General features: G+C 40.8%; 2 protein-coding genes across 3 annotated transcripts; one reads left to right on the forward strand and one right to left on the reverse strand.

Moving 5' to 3' along the window:
• The first annotated feature begins 3,542 nt into the window (after positions 1–3,542).
• On the forward strand, positions 3,543–14,958 carry camk1a (calcium/calmodulin-dependent protein kinase Ia). Of its 2 annotated transcripts, none has more exons than XM_071905516.1 (11): positions 3,543–3,637; positions 11,539–11,670; positions 12,763–12,837; positions 12,952–13,090; positions 13,254–13,380; positions 13,682–13,757; positions 13,842–13,954; positions 14,093–14,171; positions 14,317–14,404; positions 14,569–14,740; positions 14,855–14,958. In XM_071905516.1, the coding sequence occupies exons 1-11, from the start codon at positions 3,552–3,554 to the stop codon at positions 14,956–14,958; spliced, it is 1,191 nt and encodes a 396-aa protein (XP_071761617.1). In that variant the 5' UTR covers positions 3,543–3,551. The 2 variants fall into 2 exon arrangements, with proteins under 2 accessions (XP_071761617.1, XP_071761616.1); XM_071905515.1 differs by having other exon boundaries at positions 3,552–3,637; positions 14,569–14,737.
• A 4,512-nt stretch (positions 14,959–19,470) lies between these two features.
• On the reverse strand, positions 19,471–23,685 carry LOC139916589 (actin-associated protein FAM107A). The gene is made up of 4 exons (XM_071905513.1): positions 23,658–23,685; positions 23,188–23,395; positions 22,408–22,564; positions 19,471–19,575 (listed from the first exon to the last, which is right to left on the reverse strand). Exons 1-4 carry the CDS (start codon positions 23,683–23,685, stop codon positions 19,471–19,473), a joined length of 498 nt encoding a protein of 165 aa, XP_071761614.1.
• Positions 23,686–23,982: the final 297 nt, after the last annotated feature.

Consider the following 23,982-nt stretch of genomic DNA (forward strand, 5'->3'; position numbering starts at 1 on the left):
CCTGTATTTTATCCCTGTTGTGATATTCCCTTGGAGTATTGCAATGGAAATGTGTGTGTGTGTGTGTGTGTGTGTGTGTGTGTGTGTGTGTGTGTGTGTGTGTGTGTGTGTGTGTGTGTGTGTGGTGATGGGACAGATGTGATATTTACTTAGGCTATCCATGCAGCCTTTAGTAGGCCTACATGCCACAGTACACTATTAAAATGTTTCCAACTGAGATAGATAGGCCTATAGTCCATGAATGTAGAAGTTTCTAATTCATGTTCACAGAACAAAAGAAAACTAGATAAAATACAATAAAAATCAAGTGTGTGATTGCTTCATAACAGTAAATCCATGTTCAATCCATGATCCAAAATTGCACAATCAAAGTCTGTATCACATTCGCAGTCAACAAGCATGATGATGGAGCATCTTTGTGCAGTAGGTTGGTATCCTTTAACCTATTCCATTGCTTATGCCTATAAACAAGGAAATTTTGGTCTTGATCCACAATGCATTTGGCCTTTTGTGTCTCCATAAACCTCTCAGTGGTCTTGGGGAGAGGCAGTAGCCAAACACTCAGCGAGTCACTGGAGTGAATCTGGACAGGCCGTGTAAATCTTTACAGCTGGTGGGGAAGTGATCAAGAAATGCTCTGTCCTCCTGTCACCTTCGAAGTGTCCTTAAGCAAGGCAGCCTTTTTCATATCAAGGAGCTCTAAATAGGTAGCATCTGCATTAGTTAGACCAAGGATCCCCATTTGTTAAGACTTTGTCCAAGGGACTGTTGAGGAAATCAGGACTCAGGTTAGGAGTGTCCAATAGTATAGCTTATTTATTGCATAGAGGTACAGATACAGGTGCAGAGTCAGAGCTTGTCTAACAAAGTAGGCTGCACACCCTCATGGAGAAGTGCAGCTGGATTTATACACTGAAACAAACAAGGGCCTAGCTACTGCCTTGAAACAGAGATAACTTGTCTTGCAGCAGTAAAATGGTCAGTACAAGCTAGAACAAAGAAGGAATGTGAGGTACAAAGCATGATGTGTGACCCTAACCAATTAACAGAAGATTTAAGGATAAGTGATTGGGTCTTAAAAGATTTAAGGCATGACTATGATTCTAAAGGTAAAAGGTAAATGCTACTCTTCCATAGGGGTTTGTGTTACATACCTGGCTGCAATGTAGGTGGGGAGGTAACAGCGGGGAAATATATATGAAGAAAATAGCAATCCTTATACAATATCATTGCACTAATTTAAGGGAGTGGAATTTTAGTGAAATTACACCCATTTAGCTGGGGACCCTGGAACCCCCCAGGGACCCCGGCCTCACTTTGAGAACCACTGTCCGAGAAGACTGTGGCTGAGCAAGATCCCGTGAGTGAGTGAGTGAGTATGTGCTGCTGAGAGTGAAGCAGGGCGTTGCCTAAGAGCACTGGACCACAGCCCCTGCTTTGCAAATATTCCCTACAAAATACACATTATGCCTATAGGTTAGAAACCAGGCATTTATCCATCCACCAACATTCAGTGGTTTACATATTAGGTCCTTAATTGCTGCACATTTAGAGACTTGTAATGTGCACACTGCCTGTAGACTGTCAGTGTTGCATGCTAAATTATTCACCATGACATGTTCTGCCTGGTTTGAATAAGCCTAAATAAGGTTAGTCTGCACGGCCCACCTCGTCATGCACTGCCAAGGCAAGACCTTTATTGGCTTTCCATGGCAGGCACCTAGCTCTTTCACAAAATAACAAGCAGATGTGCAAAAGCCTGTCCTCATAACAGGCTGTCTCCTGACTATCGTGAACCGCAGATCATGCTGTTGAGAGAACAGTGATTTTATGCTGCACTACGTTCATAGACGTCTGGTTTTCTTGACGTCAAAAGAAGTCTGAACGGACCCAGCGCTGCGCACAAGCAGAGCAACCAAATCGCTCCCAGAGGGAAGGAGAACAGATCATACACATCGCCATTTAGGTATGTTTTTCCAATGATTGGATATATTTGCCGAAATGTACAATGAGTAGTTTAGTTTTATTTTGGAAAAGCCTATTGTGCCTTTGACGCGCTTCCATGTCGCATGGCTGCTGGCTCCTAATTTAACCTAAAGATGCTGTAGGCTATTGACTGTCATACCCTTGAACGCTGCAGTACGTTTCGCACACCCACACCGCCTTCTCAATCCGAGGATCTGCTTGCATGATCACCACCGCGAAAAACGGAGTTATTCAATATTTCAGACATAGCATCGGTCATACGTTTGTATTTCCATTCACCCTTCTGCTTGTCATTCACGCCCAATAGCCCAGTTCACAGGGTGTCCGGTTAGCGGGTTTTTCCCTTATCAAATGTTTCAATTACGCTTCTATTATTGGAATGCAATTGTGATTTTGGTGTTGATCAGAGCTCGTGTGTGTTTTTTCGGTTTTATCCTCTGCAGAAAGCTAGCCTACATTTGTTCAGATCTAGTAGTCGACTGTTTTTTTTCCCTCCACTGCCCCATAAATGTTCTAAGCGTAGGGACAAGGGCTTCAGATTTGTGTGCACATATATAGGCTATGTCCCCCAGCTGTCATCTGCCTCTTTTACTGACAATGCATTTGTTTTTGCGACGTATATTTCCTTTTGCATCTGTCACTGCTGCACTGTTTTACTTTCTAGCTGGTATTTGTTGCACGATTGTAAACTAGGAATTCTGTATCTTGCTGTGCTTTGTTTGTGCAGTGGCCATGTCTTCTTAGTATGTGTGTTTAGTGTTCTTTTAATGTGTTTCTTTTTATTCTTATTTATAGTCTTTTGCTATGCCTCAATAACAGGTTTTGACTGCATCTACGGATTCAATATTTTCTTTTCTTTTACTTTGACCAGTTTCAAGCTGTTACTGGAGGGAAATAATCAGATCTCATGCTTTAAAGCAGAAAAAAACTGCCATTTTAAGTTGTGGTGTAGGTATGTCTTTTTGGTCATTTAATCCCATCAAAACTAGAGGTCTTATAAATGCAAGCAAGCCACAATAACCAGGACACTTAATTAGGGAAATTAATGGTTTAATGGCTGAAGGTTTTATGTAACAATCTCATCAGTCAGCCAAACCCTAATGGATCTATTAAAATGATGCAGATGCCCAATATCTTTTGCAGTCTAAATACTCGTAATTACATTAAACATCTACTGCAGGAGTGGGTTGAAGCATGTCACATCAAGTATCTCTCAGTCTTTCTACCCTTTATTTTAACCCTGTGAGTTTGAATGATGTATGTAGGCTACCATTTAGAGACAGCATCAGAAAGTGGTAAAAGACACAGTATAACATGATACAAAACCTTGTTGCCTTTGAGGGAATTTTACATTTTTAGTTCATCAAAAATCATTGGTCCAATCATTATTTTCATTGTTGGTTCAGTTTACCATGGCCTTCTTGGTCTTGAAGTTTTATCTATCTGATTACTCATGCATAAGGTAAAAAATTTATTGTATGTACTCTGAATATATTCACTGTTTTTTATTCTGCTCTTTTTTCCCCCTATAGTTCTGGTGTGGCGAATCCGATCAGCATTGTAGGATGCCTCTTGGAGAGGATGGAAATGGATGGAAAAAGAAGACATCAGACATCAAAGAACATTATGACTTCAAAGAAGTGCTGGGAACGTAAGTTGCAGTGATAGTTTAGTCTGTTGTCAGGGCTGTAGTACTTGAGTCTGGTCTCAAGAACACTTTACTGACATTTTGGACTTGTCTGGGTCTCCTGCCTATTTTGACTCAGACTTGTCTTGGTCTCTGCCATTATTGGATGTTGACTCAACTTTTTTCCCATCTAAAATTTTCAAAGATACATTTTCCTCCACCTTGTCCACCTCTGTTTATTTTCTCCCCAGTGCCACAAACAATTTAAGCGATTATAACTGTGTATAGTATGTGTTGGTCCTCTTCTATACGATTAGTCAAAATCCTACACATTGATTAGTTGGATGTTGAAAGGTACAGAGCTCCTGCAGATCAATCTACTGTACATCTCTGTTGATCCTTAAGAAACTCCTTAACATTTGCAAAGACATGTACACTGTTTATTGCTTATTTTGGTCTTGGTCTTGACTCAAACTCGACTGAACCTGGTCTTGAAATTGACTTGGAATCAACTAAAGTGGTCTTGACTACAGCCATGACTGTTGTTGACCGTAAACTTAAAATGAAAGTGTGTGTCTGCCTATGCGTGCATGCATGTGCATGTGTTTGTTACAGAACAATATCGAATGGTGCTGCATTGGTCAGTTATAGCTATTCCTCTTGCCTGAGAAATTCCATCAATATTTGTGAACATGAACAACTACCTTTCAAAATTAGGACTCTAATTTATGATACAAATTAACAAATGGGAGACCAACATTGTGGACTTCTAGAATATTTATTTTTGCCTTTATACCCAAATGATCTTTATTTTATGACAGTGAGAACCGATCTACACCAGTCTCAACTTTATAGACAATACCCATGCTTGCAGTGCATGAGGCTGGTATCACAGAGACGGCAGTATTTAGGCAGTATGGCCTCCTTGGGAGCTCTGACTGGGTTATCCTATCATGGGGAGACAGTTAATCAGTGAAGATAACTAAATAGATGCACAGTTCTTGTCAATGAACAAACACTTCCCCTCCTTTTTCTTTCATTGCGTCCAGGTTAAGAGTTTGTGTGAAAGCACCTGCTTTATGCTGCCTCTTTCCCTGGAACAATGTTGACTAAATAAATAGTGCAGGATTACAGTATGAAACCTGATCGTTAAGATCGCTGTTTGAAGGTATTTTTGAGTATATATGAGTATATAGTGTCTCTGTCTTTACCCTCTCCAAATGTGTGTGTGTGTGTGTGAATCAGCTACACCTTCATCCCATCATGCGATGATGGATTGTGGGAACGCGAGAGATCGATGTGAACGCAAAGCAATACAAGTTATTTATTTCTCTTACTTTCTTAAGTAATCGAGAGATAACTTTGGCGCTAGGCAAAAGGAAAGAGCCCATAAACCTGTTATCATAGCTGTGCCAGCAATTTGACTGGCAAACTTGACCTGTTAGATTGTTGATCCTCAAGTTCAACTCATCCACATGAAATCTGCTTGCTGGTGGCAATTTACATTTCCATCCCTGGTTGTTATACTCCTGTTTATGAGAAATAGTCAGGAATTCAAATTAGATTACAAATTAATAGACCTTCATTTTGAATTGATTGCAGTACCAGAAAACTAAATTTTCAAGCAGAGGGATAATGATGGTGAGGGCCGGACTCACACAGGGCCTGTGTGACTGCACTCTCCAGGGGAACAGCATTCAGCCCAGATGGTCAGGGGACACCTCTCCACCCCACAAAACTAAGCACAAGTGACCTAGCACACGTCCACCTGTGATGACATGAATGTGCCATATGGAGCGTGGTTGTCCTCTTTCTTCTTGGAATCACGCCTTCTTCCCAGGAGAGGCTGTACAGAGTCAGATATTAATGACTGCACAACTCTGGTTCACGTCCAAGAAAGTGAAGCACCATTGGGCGGATGATGAGGCAGTCTGGTTGTAAATGTGAAGTATTGCAGGAGGACGCTGTTATAAACTTCAAACAAGACTTCATCTCATCACGCTGTAGCTCAGCGTCGCGTATGCTGCATGCAATACATATTACATCAAATAAAATGAACTGGCAAAATGTATATTGTTGGATAATTTATAAATGCTGCAAACCATTGATAACTGCTGTTATAGTTCACTAACACTTCACAGGGACTTAAAAACAGTGATTGTAAATTTGAGCTATGATGATATTAAAAAGAGTTATATAATAAGGATTTAAAGAGTGAATTGCCAGGATAGTATGTTCCCATATTTCAGGAAAAAAAAAACCTGTAGTAATATTCTTTCCCTCCTGTCACTGTGAGTAGCTGGACCTGGCAGAGGGCAGAATTAATGTGTTGACGGAAAGCTCCTTATGCTTGGAGAGAAGATTACAGAACAGCTTTATCCAGGAATTCAGTGTGTGGAGTTAATTGATTTATGTTGAAATATTATATTCAGATCCAGTTAATCCTTGCAATTCTACCTCTGTTTGGAGTCTGCTTTAGGACAAGCTGTCCTTAAGGCAGGGTTAGCAGATGAAAAAATCCCCCACTGTTCAGTTATCAAGCCTGTCACTTTTTGTCCACATACCTTTAGATTTTTATTTGTTATTCTCATCATCACTCACTCCTGTTTTAACAGTGTCATTTTTCTCTGGAGTTGTGTTGGTAATTATCTTCTCTGTACATTGTGTGTTACAGTAATATTTCAGTGGACTCTGGGAAGATGAAAGAGATGATAGATGATGAGAGAGATGGTTTATAGCCATGGCTGAGCATTAGCGATGGTGTTTGTAAGCATTAGTGTGAGACTAGAGTTTTTAATGCGTGAAATTAATCAAAAAAATAAAAAAGTTATGTTTCTTTTCAAACTGAATGAATAGCGTGGAATGAAAGTGTTAATACAGAGCACTTTGGGGAGCTCGTTTTCCCAGGTTGGTCCCTTGTTTTCACCTTCTGCTACTGTCAGCTTCAGAAAACATTTACAAGTCAAAATGCCTGTACGTACTTACTCTTTAAGAGTGTTACAGCACTTAATTATACTGTTAGCCCAGAAAGAATGGGAGCCGATGTTTACCAGAGACTGTTGAGCGACATGCTTTTAACTTATTAAGAGTTCTAGCCGTCGTGCCCTCAGTCAAAAGCCTAATGGAAAGATCTCTGCGGAACTATATTGTGAGATCATAGCTATCTGGTTGCCTGGACAACAACTGAACAGTTTCCATATGGATACTTCACAGTTACTATGGAGACACAGTTTGTTTTTTTGACTGATGAATGTGTAACACACACACAGTGAGATCCCGACTTACTCAGATTGTCTTAACTGTGATCTGGAGGCCTAAGCCAGCCAGAGTTCCTCTTAACGACTGTAATGTTAGATGGGAGAAGAGGGTGGAGCGGTTGGACTCGGTCTGACACTCATCGCAGTTGTTATGGTTTATTGTTATAATCATTATCATTACTGGAAAAAGTTAGCCTCTGTAGCAACGCTGTATTTCATAGATATTGACATCAATCCACGCTGACATATTTTATCTTCCACAATTACATTTAAAGCTGAGGAAACAAAGAAATAACACGTGGTCGGTTTTGAGAACCACTTGTACAGCCCAGAGGGACAGTGTTTAGCAGCATAAATATTGTGTTTATACAGAACCAAACCTGTTGGAAAGCACTTGTGGTGATGGTGGCGGTTGGTGTGTTTATGTGTTAAAGAGGTAGTGACTTACACATGACCTTGGTACAGTAGATGGAGGAAATACATTTGCACCGTTAGACAGCGGTCCAGTCCAAAGCTTGGTTTAGATTAATGCCAAATGTTATTATAATGACACTCTGGGATGTAAAAATGGATATGAAGATGGGTTTTATCTCTACACACATACACACTCTCCCTCTCTGTCTCTCTCTCTCTCTCTTTCCCGCTCTCAAACACACACACAAAATGGATTAGGCTATAAAGAGAAAACTTTTGTGGGGCTTGGAAGCATGTTGGGCTGGACAGGAGCACCTGCACCAAGTGAAATCGATAGACTGATGGATGTCTGTAGCTGTCTGCAACAGGTCCGAGGGGCCTCCTCCTCCTGATGGATGGTGCAGCCTCCAAAGCCAAAAAAAGGACATTATTAATAATATTTGCCATCTCAGCAAACATCCATCAGTGTGAGGGAGATAGATTGGGCCGCTTGCTTTAATTACATCACTCTCTGGACCTTGTAGTGAGGTAATGTCTGAAGTTTTACACACACAGAAACAGAAAGTTCAACCTGGCCTGGACCTGTCTGTGTCTGTATGTAACAGAGGGAATGTATCACCATTTATTGTACTCACAGCCCGTTCTGTAAAACTGATAATGATAATAATAAGCCATTATCAAGCGAAGCCATGGTGCCTAGTTTTGCATGTGTACAGGTGCAGATGAAGGTTCTAGTAAACACTGGTACAAAAGAAGCCACTGGGAATGTGTTGCTCTAGCTGCTCAAAAATTTGAAAGGTTTCTAGGCCTCTGTGCTCCGCCCTCAGTATAACTGTATTATTCTCTCTCTCTCTCTCTCTCTCTCTCTCTCTCTCTCTCTCTCTCACACACACACACTTACTCCACCCCCACCTCCATATCTAAGTGTCCGGGTGTCATGTAATTTTCATATAGAAGCCTTGGAGAAATGAAAGACTGCTATAAGAGCACAGTCTGCAAGCCAGAATATGCATTTGATTACATGTAGAGCACTGAGAAACGCTGATAGCAGTATGAGAATGTGTGAAACAATGTTTGCCCATATGGACAGCTGGGATTATGGTGTCTTCAACAACTTGCGTGTGTGTGTGTGTGAGAGAGAGAGAGAGAGAGAGGGAGAGCGAGAGATCCATCCATCCATGCTGTGGTGTTCATGTGGTGCTGATGGCTTTGGGGCAGACCATCGCTCCACTGCAGATGCATGGGATTCCCAGAGATTGGGCTTTTCTGAGTGTTATGTTCACTGCGTAATGTATAATATTTTTCAATCCACTACTGATCGTCACCTAAACCTAAAAAGAATGATTTCTACTTTTGCTTTCTGATCCATGTCACCCCATCCACCTATATATAAATATATATATATATATATATATATATATATGTATACTGTATATCTATCTCTCTCTATATATCTATCTATCTATCTATCCATCTATCTATCTATCTTTTTCTATCTACCTATCTATCTATATACTGCTCTCATGTACACACATTTGCTATGGAGGAAAAAGGTCTCAAAGTATGCAGAACTATGACAGTCTCGTACACATGACACAACTGCATGTACACACACACACACACACACACACACACACACACACCTCACACAAACAGCAGAGCTCTGATAGATGCGTCAGCTTATGAGTCTTATGAGACTTATGAGTCATGTGATACTTTTTTAGTACAATTTGTAAATTGCAAGAGTTTATGTTTGTTCCAGGATTATTTATTGGCACAGAATATATACATGCTCTCTCACGACTTCAGTGGTGCAAAGCTAATTGCTGGTAGAATAAAGAAAGAACTGTGTCTTTTAATCTGTTCAAGAACTGAGCTAGTCAGGGAATAGTTTAAAATCAACTTCTGTGAGGAAACTCTGCTGCTTGGTGACATAACTGCAAAAAAGTAAAAGTCCATAGGGCTTTACATGAACACAAACCTTCCTTCTCTCCCTTTTCGTTTATGTCTAATGTAAAGACCTGCACATGCCCACTCTTGACTAAAGCTCATCAGTCCAGCACAGCTAGTTCCCCGTCTTCCTCCATCTACCGTAGCCTCTCCCAAACCCACAGAGAGCCCACCCCCACTCTGATGTTCTGTCTCCAAGGAGAAATGAGCAACTGGATGGTTAATTACAATGTGTCTCACGGCAACAGTAGAGAACTGTGTGTGTACATGCATGCACATCCTCCTCCAGCTCTCTCGTTCGCTCTCAGTCATTCTGTCAGTCTCACAAATATTGAGTGAAATGATGAGGACGTAATAGTTCTAAGTGCCTTTTTAATCATCGATCCAGCTCACATGCAAAGACATGATCACTACTAAAGTCATTTAAAATCTTGTCATAATTTTTCAGGGCTTGTGTAAATAAAGCTTCTAACAATTGGTGCATACAGACTATAAACTCTGCTCTAACTGACCTCTCTCAGTATAAGAATCTGATGCTTTTGCTGTGTTCACTCTCTTAGGGTCCTACCTGCCTGTCTCACTATATTGGCCCTCCTATTCTAAATGGGCAAAAGGACTAAATGGATTTTTACTGACAGATAATAAAGGTTTAGTGCTCTTGAGCCTCTGCTGAAACTCTGACTGTAAATGCTGCAGACTTAAAACCATTAAAAAAATCCAGGCTTTTTATGGATCGAGAAGTGGAGCTTTATGTGATTTTGTTTTGAGATTATTTTAAAGACTTTTCAAATGAAACTGGAAATGGTGTGAGATTTGGTTCTCTTCTTCTGGATCAGCTTTACTGCAACCTTTCTGCAACACTGGTTCATTGAGCAGAGCACAAGATAGCCGCAGTTCAAAGCCAGCCTCATGGATTATCACAGATTCACACAAGTCTAGCAAATTCCACATTGAGAGGAACTGTACTAAAAGATGGTCAGAGGTTGCACAATAACTCACAAGGTCTCTCTCTCTCTCTCTCTCTCTCTCTCTCTCTCTCTCTCTCTCTCTCTCTCTCTCACTGTCTCTCTCCCTCTCTCTCTCTGTCTGTCTGTCACTCCTCTCACTTTCTGTTAGGAGATTCATAATGAACTGTTAATAACCATTAAAAGCAGAATAAACATTAAGAGTTGTTTGCCTCCTCATCACATGGTTGCTGTTGGCAACAGAGCTGTGAAGTCTGCATCCTTTTATTTAAGAGCTGTAGGCCAAGTGAAGTTATCCACCATTAAGACTGAGAACTACTCACATGCTCTGCAATGTGACAGATGGAAAAGATTCAGATTTTACATAAGAGACAGTTGGTAGACATTGAACATTCATTGTGTGTTGCATGCCAGTGCTACAGACATGCGACCCATCCCCATGGTTGCTAACAGTGTAGTTTGTGTCCAGGCCTCCTCCTCGGCCCCCTCCCATGCTCCTGTGGGGCGAGTCTGTGTAAACACACACTGTTCTCTCTCTCATCATCACTAGACCATAATCCATAATGCAGCCCAGTCTCCCTCAAAAACAGCCACACTACATTTACTGTATCCATTATTGAATGGATTAAAAATAGTGTTTTTTTGTTAGCCACTGCTATTTCTGTAAACGTCTGTACGTGACTTTTGGTTCACTTCCCAAGCCTTTTTCAGCCCCAAAAACTCTTGGCGGCACTATGGTAATGTTGCCATTTTGAATTATTCATCTGAACACCACTCTCTCACACACACAGATGCATGGATGTATAGTATTAATAGTTATTTTTTTGTTTTTTTCATAGTGGAAAAACCGTAACAACAAAAAAACAGAGAGTGGGTGGAAAGGAGGGAGAATCTGTGGTATTGTAGTTACTACAGTGACTTTAGACCCAGGTTCATAATGCCACAAAAAATGTTGGCTATGCTGGCTATATTAGTGCAGAAATCAACCAAAAACATACATTTGCAAAGGATAGATATCAAGGAAGATTAAAAAGTTATTAGCATTACAGGCTCTGGAATAGAGTGAATAATTCTTTGTCTGAGTGTTATGTTCACTGCGTATTGTATAATACTTTTCAATCCACTACTGCTCGTCACCTAAGCCTAAAAAGGATGATTTGTACATTTGCTTTCTGATCCTGTCCATTTCACCCCACCCACCCACACATGTATGTATGTTTTATTCTCTCCCTCTCCCTTCTTCTCTCTCTCTCTCTCTCTCTCTCTCTCTCTCTCTCTCTCTCTCTCTCTCTCTCTCTGATGCGTGCATATGTGTGTGCGTCCACTGCCTCTGTTTTAGGGGGGCTTTCTCTGAGGTGGTTCTAGCAGAGGAGAAGAGGACCCAGAGGCTGGTGGCTATCAAGTGCATCCCCAAGAAAGCACTGGAGGGCAAAGAGAACAACATCGAAAATGAGATTGCGGTACTACACAGGTGAGGGTTTAGTCAGTGCAGCGTGTGCGACTCTTCCAAGAATGTATGTACAGATATGTACAGGGGTCAATGGAACGGTTGACTAAATGCATGGTGTCAGTAGAAACAGTAGGATTGTGCACCGGAAATGTCAGGAGTAAAGAAGATAGACCTATTTTTAGTGTCCCTGTTGCCAGGGCAACAGCACACAGAGGCGGAGATGGTGTGGAGTTCCCTGCAGCAGTGTATTGAAGAAAGAGAAAGAGACATACAGGGTGGGGGGCGGGGTGGGGTGTGTGTGTGTGTGTGTGTGTGTGTGTGTGTGTGTGTGTGGGGGTGGGGGGGGGGGGGGGGGGGGGGGGGGGAGAAAGAGAGAAGATGGGGGGGTGAGAAAATGAGAACGATATGTAAGGATGGGATGAGTGGAGCCATGAGCAGATGAGTGACACTGAAAAGGACCGTTAAATACATAAGGGAGTAATGAAGAGAGTGAGAGAGATTAGGGGTGGACAAGAAATAAAAAATAAAAAACAGAGGGTGAGACACAGTCATACTCTTAAAAGTCATATTAGACCCAGAATTGGAGAGACACTCCGTGTTGCCATTGGGTGTCGATATACTCTCAAGAGCCAAGAGGGAAGCCTGGCTGTCTGTCGGCTGGATCACAACAATAAACAATCCGAATCTTGTTTTGTGTGTGAGAATGCCTTTTTTTTTGCATTTATTGCAGTCATTCTGTCAAGCCCTCCCTCTAATCTGCAAAGCTCTCCTTTGTTAACGGTTCTTGATCCAGACATTGGCCTCTATATAGCCAGTCATCGCCATTCTCCGCAAAGGTAGTTATCCATCTAAAGCTTTGCCGTGTTTGATCTGAGAGGCTTTGTTATTTTGGATTTTAGAAGAATAGGGCAAACTTTTGAGTATCAGATCGTGTTGGTTTGATCCCAGTGTACTGTGGGGATTTCCACAAAGAAAGAACAGACCACTCCAAATCTGAACTGTGCAGCAAGAATGCCATCTGGTGACCAATTGACAGCATTAAGCATTAGACAAATGTGGCACATGTACCAGTGCTATACAATATTCCAATGTTTTATGTCGATTCATCTTCAGAATCAAGCACACCAACATCGTCTCGCTGGAAGACATCTTTGAGAGTACATCCCACTTATATCTTGTCATGCAGCTGTGAGTTCTCTTTATTCTCATACTGGTTGTTCATATAATAAGGCGTGTGTTTAAAAAATATTCAAATACTGAAGTTACAGTGCTATAGTAACTGTCTTGATTTGTGACTGGCAGGGTATCTGGAGGCGAGCTGTTTGACAGGATTGTAGAGAAAGGCTTCTACACAGAGAGAGATGCTAGCCAGCTCATCCACCAGATCTTGGATGCAGTCAAATACCTCCATGATATGGGAATCGTCCACAGAGACTTGAAGGTATAGTGGCTCAGGGAAGGCAGAAACACACCAGCTTAATCTGGCTTGCACAATTAACACTGGAGAAATTGTCCTCTTTTACTTATCCACAAACATCTTTTTTTACCCAATCACCCTTTCATTTGCAAACCCTCCTCTTTCACCATCCTTCTTGTCCTTGTAGCCAGAGAACTTGCTGTATTACAGCATGGACGAAGACTCCAAAATCATGATCAGTGACTTTGGCTTGTCGAAGATTGAGGGAACAGGCAGTGTGATGTCGACAGCCTGTGGTACTCCTGGATATGTGGGTGAGGCATTTCCCTGGTCGGCCTAACTCTCTTCACCTCCTCTCTCATGCGCTGTCATTTAAGCTCAGTACTTCCAGTTTCAGCTAATACCCCTCTATTTTCATTGTGTTGTGAGAGGCTCTCTCATCCACTGTTGAGTCAACTGCTAGTGCTTCAGAAGTACTCTCTACTTGTGTTTAATGTAACCTAGCTGAGCACATGGTATTACTGAAAGGTCAAGATTACTTGAATACGCCATCACTGCTACTCTGTCTCTTACACTTTCCTCTCTTTGTGAATGTGTGCTGTGTGTGTTTTGCAGCCCCTGAGGTTCTGGCTCAGAAGCCGTACAGCAAAGCAGTGGATTGCTGGTCCATAGGAGTAATTTCTTATATTCTGTAAGTCTGAGTTTATTCATCCCAGAGAAGTATGTGAAGTGATGGTTTCGTATTTTTCAATGTGTTCCAATATCACTCCTTCAGGTTATGTGGATATCCTCCATTTTACGATGAAAATGATGCCAAGTTATTTGAGCAGATTCTGAAAGCAGAGTATGAATTTGACTCTCCATATTGGGACGACATCTCAGATTCAGGTATGACCAATTCCTAAAATATCTACAGCAGATCTAAGCTTTGATGCACAAACCTAGCTCCGTGTGTTTGATTAAAGAGGAAATGTGATAAATAATCAGTGAGTGGCTTATTATAAAGTGAACCTAATTTGTTTGTAGCCAAAGACTTTATCTGTCACCTGATGGAGAAAGACCCTTTGAAGAGATACACGTGTGAGCAGGCCCTCCAGCACCCATGGTAGTTAAATCAGATTCCACGTCCTCTTCATAACATTTACTCATTACGTTCCAAAATTCACTCAAACATTCACAACTCGTTCCTTTTAATGTGCTCTGGTGCATGCAGCTGCCTCTAAATTCTCTGATTCTCTGGGGCTTTGCAGGATCTGTGGAGACACGGCTCTGGATAAGAATATCCATGAATCTGTCAGTGCTCAAATCAAGAAGAACTTCGCTAAAAGTAAATGGAAGGTCAGTGCCTCGACTGAAGCAATCTGCTGTAAGAGCAGTATTAAGATTGGCAAGAGTTACAGGGAATTTAGTACGCCTTCACTGTTTTTCTCTCTCAGAAGCTCCCAAACTCCATGTTCTTGATCCTGTTGTCCCTTCCCCTCTCTTTCTGTCCCTCCACACAGCAAGCGTTTAATGCCACAGCGGTGGTGCGCCACATGCGGAGGTTGCAACTGGGCACCAGTCTCGAGGGCCCCAGCCAGATTACTCCCACCAGTCCCTGCCATGGACACCTGCTCCCGGAGGAAGAGGAAGAGGAGGAGGAGGATGACGTGGGGAATGGGGAGGAGGAGAGTTGTAAGTTAGCAGCACACAGTGAATGAAAAACAAAACACTCTCTTCTCCCTCTTCCTCTTTGAGTCTATGTTGAACCTATGGCTATCATGCTCCCTGGTCTGCTCTCCTCTCCAGTGTCCCACTATGAGGACGGCCGTCGCGGAAGCACCGAGGGCAGCACGGATCGGGACAGTCTGAGAAGCTGCACCTATTGCTGCAGGCCAGCCAGCCGCGTCTGAGCACAACCTCCCGTTGCCACGGTGACATGTATCCCTGGAGCGTCCAGAGCCCGCCCGCCCAGTCTGGCCAGGAATGCAGAGTAGTATTAGGCAGTGTCCACCAGAGAACGCTCACAGCAAGCAGGTCACTGTTACAGTGCAGAGAAACATACTGTAAGTCTTGTCCAAAACCACCTCCTGACTGAAGATATACACACACACATTTTAGCTTTGTTGCAGAACAATATCATGGGTTGCTCCAAGTGTGACAGAGTGAAAAAAGAGGCCAGTCAACATGGTTATCCTGAATTCAACCCCCTAAGCTCCCTAACTAGTTGTTTTCTTTAATGCAGCTATGGCAGACTGTCAGGCTTTGCAAAGAAATACTGGTCACAGGATAGTGTGTACGTGACAAGAAGTGGTTCTGGATACAGCCTCAGGAAGGAACTAAGCCCATCTGTATCAAGGATGAGGCAGTGGCCTACAGGCAGTGTTCTCCGTTATTTCTGTTCTCACCTATCTGTCACATCTACCTCTAAATCATTGTGTTACTGTGTATCCATATCCATCTGACCCACATACTCTACATTACTGGCAGCTTTCTTCAAAATCTGGCCAGACAGGGCAGAAAGAGAGGCGAACATATTTTAGAGAGAGAGATGATGCCGTCTAACAGGCAGAAAGCTACTCCTGCATGTCTTTATACACTTTGCCCATCCATCTGACTCAGTCTTCCTATATAGGAGAACCCGTCACTGACCAGTAGATGTTTAGTTGAATAGACTTAGTCCTAAACTGTGTCTTCTTCACTACCACTGCCACATGCCCTTTTATTCTGTTTGATCATTGTTGTTTTTTTCCTCTTTTGTTGTCATTATTAAGTGTTTCTGTCATTTATAAGTTTTTACTCCTTTTGTTTAAACCCTATTGGAAAGGGGATGCTTGAGAGTTGGAAATAATTATGGGGATTATGGACTCTACTGTATATTCTGGCTCAGACTGGGTTTGTGAAGAGCGGTTCTGACCTGAAGTGTCTGCATGCTTCTGTTGGGGAAAACAGTGAAATGTATGAATATCAAAAGGAGACCTTTTTTTTTTTTTCTTATGGCTGTTCTGTTATCAGAGGCTCAAACTGAGATCCCCATAGGTCCATTAGATCAGAGGAATCTGACGCTCCTCCCTGGGCTCTCATGACGATGAGAGCTGAGGCACATTAAGACGGTGCGATTATGTTGAGCATCTATTACGCGTGGCGGGGAGACCTGCGCATAACATTCATGTCACGCTCATCCTCCCTGCTCTGTTTTCCTGACAACCCTCTAAATATACCCTGCTGTCAGTCACGCAGTCTGGCCCAGGCCGTCTCATGCGGAGTAGGAGGGATCTCAGTCTGGGCGCTCCGCCTGCTCTGTGCTGTGCACCTCTAGTGGAAGAAGTTTTGGTCTACTGTTTGCATGACCTGGTTAAATATGTTTACATGAATGATGATCAATTAGTATAAACACACATGATTATTATTACTCTGTTGTATTGAAAATGATGTAATACTGTAATTTTGAGCTATATAATGTGAAGTGAGTAACACCAGAAGTAATGTTGTTGACGAAGTACAACACAGCACAGTCTGGACTGTACCTTAACCTTTGCATTGACTATGATGGTCAAGTCTCTACCCGAGTGACATTTCTCCTGCACTATGTTAATTTAGATTTTTTAGATCTTAGATTTTTTTTTTCAATCTGTTTATTTGCTTTTACATTGCTTCCATAGCCTCTCTCAAACCATTCACCTCTATCTGATACCCAGACACTCTTTCTTATTGTCACAGTTGTGAGTACATGAGCAGAGTGAAAACACACATATCCCAGTCTTACACAGGTGCCAGACACAATACACACAAGATCTAGTGAAGACCGTTGTGCTCGAAACATCACCTGTCTAGGTCTTAATACGTTTGAGTAGGCACATTACATGGCACACCAGATGAACTGCAGTACTACAGCCACGCAGTAGAGTGGGGGATAGTTGTGGGTGTTGTACAGTAGATTCAGTCATGCAGTCTTCTTATGAATATACCACTCAGATGAAGGATGGCCATTCTTTCCTGTGACCACTGGCTAAAAAACTACTTTCATCCTGATATCAATCATACCACCCAATTATGATGTTAAGGGTATGCTGAATGGTTGACGCAATACTGTATCTTGAGACCTGTGGAGACAGCCAACTAACCCATAATGCTTTGTTGAATTTGAATAACTATGAATTATGTTGCCCGCATTAAACCAATTACCTTGATCTGTCGTTGATACGTAAGGGTCCATAGTACAGTAAAAGAAGGCAATCACTCTGGATTTACATGACTGTAATTGTGGAAAATATGCAAACTGTGTGTGAAGGGCTTCATGTTAACTGTAAGATAGCCAATGTTGATGACTTTTTGGTAATGACCTTATGTTGAAACCTTACCTGGGATTTGTTTCCACTTGCCGTGTTTTTTTTAAGAAGCTTATTTTACCCATTACAAACACATCTAAATGCATAAAGAAACACATGTATATTATATATATAAATATATAAATATAAGTATATATTGTATATCCTTTTTTGTAAAAGCTGTTTTGAGCTACAAATGTATGGATGCAATGCATCAAGGGTTATTGATCAACATGTAAGAAAATACAATGATTTGTACCCACAGAGATACAATTGCAGGAAATTAAATAAAACTTCCTTGTCTATGCATTGTGTGTTCTGTCATTATACTGCACTTCCCTTTTGGAAGTAAGCAACATAGAAAGCATTGTGTTGTGTCCAGATGTGGATTAAAAAAAATATAATATGGCCAGATTATAAATTACCTATAAAGGGCAATCAGTTACAGATTACTGAAGTTTGAAAGTAATCAGTTACTGATTACTTACAGTTCCTTTTTGATTGATTTTGATGTTGGCTTATCTATATGCAAGACCACTGTTTAAAAGATAAGTGTGTTTACACTTATGCTTGCCAACAATATAGGTGATTCTGTGCTTATGAACCTTTCCAGATCAATATCAGTTCCACTTTTCTGCTACAATACTGATGATTATCATTTTGCGAGAAAGACAAATTACTGGATTTTGACAAGATATCTAGATACTGATTGAAATTTTGCATTCACTTTGTTCAAGCTCTTCCAGTGTAAATCTTATCCTCATCTCCTAAATCCACTTACAAGCTGTTGGGCATGAATGCTGGTGTGTTTTTCTTGGTACCTCTGTTACAATCGATTTTTTTTTTTGTGGCTGTTGTTGCTGCTTTATTTTTCATTTGTTGCTCTCTTTTGTTTGTTTTGAGGGTGAGATGTTTTCATAAGTGCTTTGTTTTTGTTTGTTTTTTTAACTCACCTGCACAAATTGGTTGCATCTTTTCTTTCAGTGTTTTTCATCATCAAATGTTATCACTCCGTTTTTCACTTTCTCTCTGTGTTTTATCACTGTGCAAATAAATTAAATTTTACCAGTCAGCAAACATTCACTTCCAACTTGTCCATTTCATGTTGTTAAACATCCTTTTATATTATGTAAAAAAGTAAATGGGACACAAATAGTGATCTCAAAATGAATTATCAGTGGTAATATCAGTAACCTTGCTAGACATCAGTGCCCACCACTAGCTTATTTACTCGATACACATAGCCCACACATTACCTCAAACAAATGTATATCTGATCCTTGGATTAGTATGTCAATAAGTTCAACCCGACCACACATTCCAGACTTCCCAGCATCACAACACTGACCTAAATTACTCCAATTACTTTAGGTGTGGTAAGATTGTATAGAAACTGATGAGTGCAATATCTTAGGTTGAAAAGACAGAGTCTACCATCTGGAGGGGAAATAAAACAGTGATCTATAGAGACAAGCTAAAATGGAGTACCAGAAAAACACATTGTGATATTGTCAAGAAAACTCTCTCTGTCTCTGTCACTCTTTTCACTATATTGATAGTAACGTATAAATGAGTCCATTATTATCATCAGTGATAGTGTATCGAGTGTTATGGAGAGAGATATTGCAGACACACAACAGACATGTTAAAAAATAATAATACAAACCGTAAACACATATTAACGTGTACATATTTTCATTATTGTGAACAAGTGCAATAAGTGCTGTAAGAAACCATACTTGAACAATTGTATTGCACCTAGATTTTCAGCTGATATATCACTCAACTACTGTCTACTGTGCTATCTTGCCTAAGGATAGAGCAGACTAATTCAGATGTAGATGTGAACATTTTATATACATGGAATCACTGATTACTTTTCACCTCTGCACCACTGCATAACTGCTTCTAACCCTCAGCGCTCCAGTACCTATTAAAGCATAGCATCCCACTCATTGATGCAGGTTTTTAACACTGGACCCTAAAACTCAGGGTCAACCACTGAGTACAATCTGCACCTCTCAACCCAATCACTTACTCCCAGCAATCCATTGTGCCGACTGTCCAACATACACCCGCAGTCATGTATCATAACTGCTAGACCTCGTTTTCTCCTGCATCCAGCGTTGTGGTTCTTCTCAGTCTCTCTTTGACTCGGAGGAACTCTGGCTCCTCTTGCTGTTGCCCTTTTTCTCTCTCCACCTGGGCATACATGAATACACATTCACTTAAGGAGCGAGTAGCCACAGTCAATAAGCACAGTTTTCACAAGATACATTATTGATGTCTGGGTAGATCCAATTCACTACATATGAACGATTTGAAAGAACCACACAGTCCATGGTTCTAAAATCCTTTTTTTCTGTAGACACTTGCTTTGAAAAATATAAAAGCCATTGACCAACCCCCAAAAGTTCAACTATTATCTGACATATTAATGGCTTTGGTGTAGCCAAGGGGCCAAAACTGGCCTTGGTGTGGAAATCCTAGAAGAGACCGTTTCTGTGTTGAAACTCAATACAAGTCTGTCTCAGTGGGACCATCTTCTGTGTACAAATATAAAGTCACTACATTTGTTTTCTACAAGAAAGTTTTAAGTTACAAGTTGTCACCAGAATAGCTAATTTCATTTCTTATAATGTCTCCCATTATTGTGATTTCTTCAATAACTGTGCCACTAGAAAGATATTTGTGGAAAATATGCATATGTGTCTTCATAATCCTGTTCTTGGCAATGACTACAGCGACTATAAGGCAATATGGACTAGCTTCCTGCAGCTCTGGGCTTCACCCTGGCTCGACCTACTCCATCTTTTTACTTTTTAAGCTTTGGTGCCTGCAATTTGGTCTGTTGCCTGCGCTAATGTGGCCCCAGACAAGCAATATACGAGATACTTGTATCAAAGGTAAAGAAGTTAGAGAGGCTAGTTAGCTTGTGCTAGGCAATGGCTTGGAGACCCACTGTGTCATAGCAGTGTAGCTTTTTATGGGAAACAGTTCTTAGAAATGCCTACAGTATATCTGGCTTGACAGAGGAATTCAAATGTGCAAAGGTAAGATTGGAGATGACACTGATAGTTGAAAGATGTAACAGTTAGAAGTAAGTGCCTACTGTATCAGCTTGCTGACAATAAAGCGAGAAGCAGTTCAGCTGGTACAGTCAGTGCAATGAGATATATTGTAGGGCAGGTACAACAAGGATGGGGCAGACTAGGATTAGGTTTAGGGCAACCTTATGGAGTAAAACTTCATCAGGGAAAAGAGAGATGTCCCTGCAGCAAATACATCAGCAGGAGGAAGCAGAAAGGTGTGTTATGGCCGTCTCTCAGGAAAAACAAGGTCAGTGGATGAACTGGGAAAGTTTAGAGAACCATGATGTTCTCTAAACTTTGGTGGCACTATGATGTGCTACTATCTCCACAAAATCTCAGTCAATGGGTAGGTGAACACCGTTCCTGTCCCTCATGTTCAGGCATAGCTACTCTCAGTAGTTAAGTAAGTTAGGGCGGGCAGAGATTGGCAAATGGTAGTAGATTTGGGGAAAAATTAGATAATAGAACAAAAAGCTGGCCCACTCAACTCAAAAACATTTGAATCCATACTGGGTGCAGATTCTTAGACATGATGAATAAAAAAAGAGGAATCTCTGCAATCACAAAATATGTTTAAATACTTATTTAATGCACAGCAGCAGACAAAGAAACAAATGCGTATTAGCTCTTAGCCTTCGTCAGCATTTCCATCCCCATAGGGAGTGAACTGACAACCAGTAATAATCAAAAACTGTGCTTACAATGCCAAGTATACATACTGGTGATGTCACCACCTGTTGTACTCTATTAAAAGTGTAAAAAGTTTGTCCATTATTTTCTACAGTCCATAGGTGTAGCATTCAAACTAGTAAAAACGAATAAAAACTGACCCAGAGGCTGCGTGAGACACATAAGGTGAGGGTGCTATCTCTTTAAAATGTCAGCCAGGCCTCACATGATTTTATTTGATCCAGAGACTGATTTTATTGTAACCAATGCCTTGTGTGTATATAGATGTTCATGGGTCAGTGGTAGGACACTGAGTATTTGTACCCACAGCGTCTGAGGTATGTGTACCCAAGGTAGGACCCTAGGTACCAAACTATACATTGTGAGGCAGGAGCTAACACAAGAGTAATATTTTATCTTTGTGATGCCATCATAGACTTAAATGCCACTCTTTTCTGGTTCCAGGAAAGGCAACTCTTTAGCATTTACTGATCACTGTTTCAGACACAGTAGATTCTTGAAATTAACTTTTATGTCCTGCCTCCAGAAGCCCCTTTCTGGCACTGCAGCTGGTGTACGGATTGCAGTGGTATCATTTGGTATGGATACTTTTGTTTTGTTGCACGTTTGGTAAACTGAGTGGGTGTTTATGTTGGAGATTAGTGGGTTATTTTGATTTCCTTTTGATAGTCCCCATTACATTGATTAGTTTCTATTGGTGGTTTCCCTCGCCGTGGCACCGCTGTCTGTCTGCTTTCTTCCCTTCCAGGTTTAAATTCATTGACGTAAAATGACCAATAAAAGCTCCCTGTAAATGCCAATTTGATCCACACTGACTGTTGTGCTTCTTGACTGAAACAGACCTGTGAATGTGTTGTAATTGTTTCTGAATGGGTCCCCCACCTGCTACAAATTATTCTATTAGAGTCTATCACCTTCTCTGCTTACACAATGTTAAAACAACTAAAATGGGGTGATATTGAAGGTAAATTATTTTAGGGGTTCATAAAATCGAAATTGCTCTACAAAGCTGTCCCAAAATTGGGGTTTTATATGCCCGTGGGTACATAAGTAGTGCTGAACCAGCCCAGAAATTGATTTTGAAATTTCAGAAATACAGAAGTCTGAAACTGAACATTTTCAATGTAAAAAACCAACCAATATGAACTTATTCCAATGCAATTACACTGGGATAATATTTGTGTTTAAAAACCAGAATGAGGATATCCTTATCTTGTGTTGGTGTACATAAAACAAAGAAACAGTCGCATACCTTGTCCAGCCTCTGATGGCGCTTCAGCAGTTCTTGATGAAGTGGCGATCTGTTCTTCTTCGCCTCTTCCTGATCCCTCCTCACTTTCATCCTCTGTTCCCATTTCCTCTTCTCCAGAACACGCTGGAGTTCAGTCTTCCCTTCTCGACTCACTCCCCTGACAGAAAAACCAAAAGGTTCAACAACATTTAATTCAACAACTGAATTGAGGTGTAAGTGTGTATGTCTGTCTGTGTACTGTACGTAAATGTACTTTTTGAACAAGTCAGTAATTTTACTTTTACTTAAGTACATTTTTACTGAAAGATTGTACTTCACTACATCCAATACAGAGTACAAATTTTGTGGCTTTCCACATCAAAAACTGGATCAATGTAAATTGGCCGACTGTGGAGGCATTCGCAGTGAACGCTCAGTCAGCAAAGAAGAGAAGAGTAATCTGGCTTTACCTTGTTTGTGCACTTTATTTTGTAATTGTAAGTTTTCCAGTTAAAGAGAATCTAGTTTGAAATCTGTGCTTTTGTCCTTTTAGAAATGCATGGAAAAGATCACATCTAAAAATCTTTTCTTTTCTAAAAAGTAACAGTAACTTTTACTCTGAGTACATTTTAAATGAGCTACTTTTTACTTTTACTTACACAGATGTTTACGCTATTGCAGAACTTTTACTCACTTAAGTAAAATACCAGCAAAGTCACAATATTTCTACTTGAATAGGACATTCTTTACTCTTTCCACCACTGATTAAAATCTGACTTGTGTGATTAGTAACTGTCCAACCTCTTATGGGTCATCCGCAGTTCTTTGTGGAGCTCCTGGTGGCTCTTGGAGGCTATTAAAGGATTAAGAAGTTTTTGGGGCCTGATGAGATCACTGCTCTCCTCTTCACTCTGTAGTTGTGATGGAAGAGCCTGCAGCTCTGGGCATAGGTCCAGGTCCTCTCCGTCTTCCTGTCCATCCTGGTGTGTCTGCATGATGTGCACTGACACTAGAGGGAAAAACAGAACAACAAAAATATATCTTCATAATACTGACACTTAACCATCAGAGAGAGTGTAGAGTTTAATGGTAAATGATTTGTTTCTTTACATGATGAATATCACTTAATTAGACCTTCACAACAGTGTAATGTTAGGAACATTTAAGGTCATCACTGGTTTCAAGGCACACACATCAGACAAAAAACTATGGCATTTAAACACACAGGCACTGCCAACTTCCCTGTCCCACATAACAACTGTCTCTGTCACCCTCTATCTGCCGCACAGATCCTCCCATAGCCCTTTATAAACTTTATTTATAAAGTTCACAGGGAACGACAGGAACATACTTCATAATCTCCCAAATGACAAAATGGCGATTTCATCTTACAACATTCATCATATCAGATCTGCTGTCATATATCATATGATTTTGTACTCCTAAATTGTTGAGATTAAATGGAAGATAATAATATAGGTAGAAAAAAAAAAAGTTAAAAAAAAGTTTATTCACTTAAATGATGCATAATCAACAGTATCAAATTGGATTTTACTACATTTCTCACCTGGCCCATTCAGGTGTGTCCTACTTTCG

The sequence above is a fragment of the Centroberyx gerrardi genome, chromosome 5 (genome assembly GCF_048128805.1).
Source record: "Centroberyx gerrardi isolate f3 chromosome 5, fCenGer3.hap1.cur.20231027, whole genome shotgun sequence".
Classification (NCBI taxonomy): Eukaryota; Metazoa; Chordata; class Actinopteri; order Beryciformes; family Berycidae; genus Centroberyx; species Centroberyx gerrardi.

What these genes read in the sequence shown, in the direction of transcription:
- camk1a (XM_071905516.1), top strand. Translation starts at nt 3,552, where the DNA reads ATGCCTCTTGGAGAGGATGGAAATGGATGGAAAAAGAAGACATCAGAC. An exon ending in GGACGACATCTCAGATTCAG is followed by an intron (nt 13,955 to 14,092) that starts GTATGACCAATT and finishes ATTTGTTTGTAG; the next exon opens with CCAAAGACTTTATCTGTCAC. An exon ending in GAATGGGGAGGAGGAGAGTT is followed by an intron (nt 14,741 to 14,854) that starts GTAAGTTAGCAG and finishes TCTCCTCTCCAG; the next exon opens with TGTCCCACTATGAGGACGGC.
- LOC139916589 (XM_071905513.1), bottom strand. Translation starts at nt 23,685, where the DNA reads ATGGGAGGATCTGTGCGGCAGATAGAGG. An exon ending in ATCTGTGCGGCAGATAGAGG is followed by an intron (nt 23,396 to 23,657) that starts GTGACAGAGACA and finishes TTTTCCCTCTAG; the next exon opens with TGTCAGTGCACATCATGCAG. An exon ending in GCCATCAGAGGCTGGACAAG is followed by an intron (nt 19,576 to 22,407) that starts GTATGCGACTGT and finishes ATGTATGCCCAG; the next exon opens with GTGGAGAGAGAAAAAGGGCA.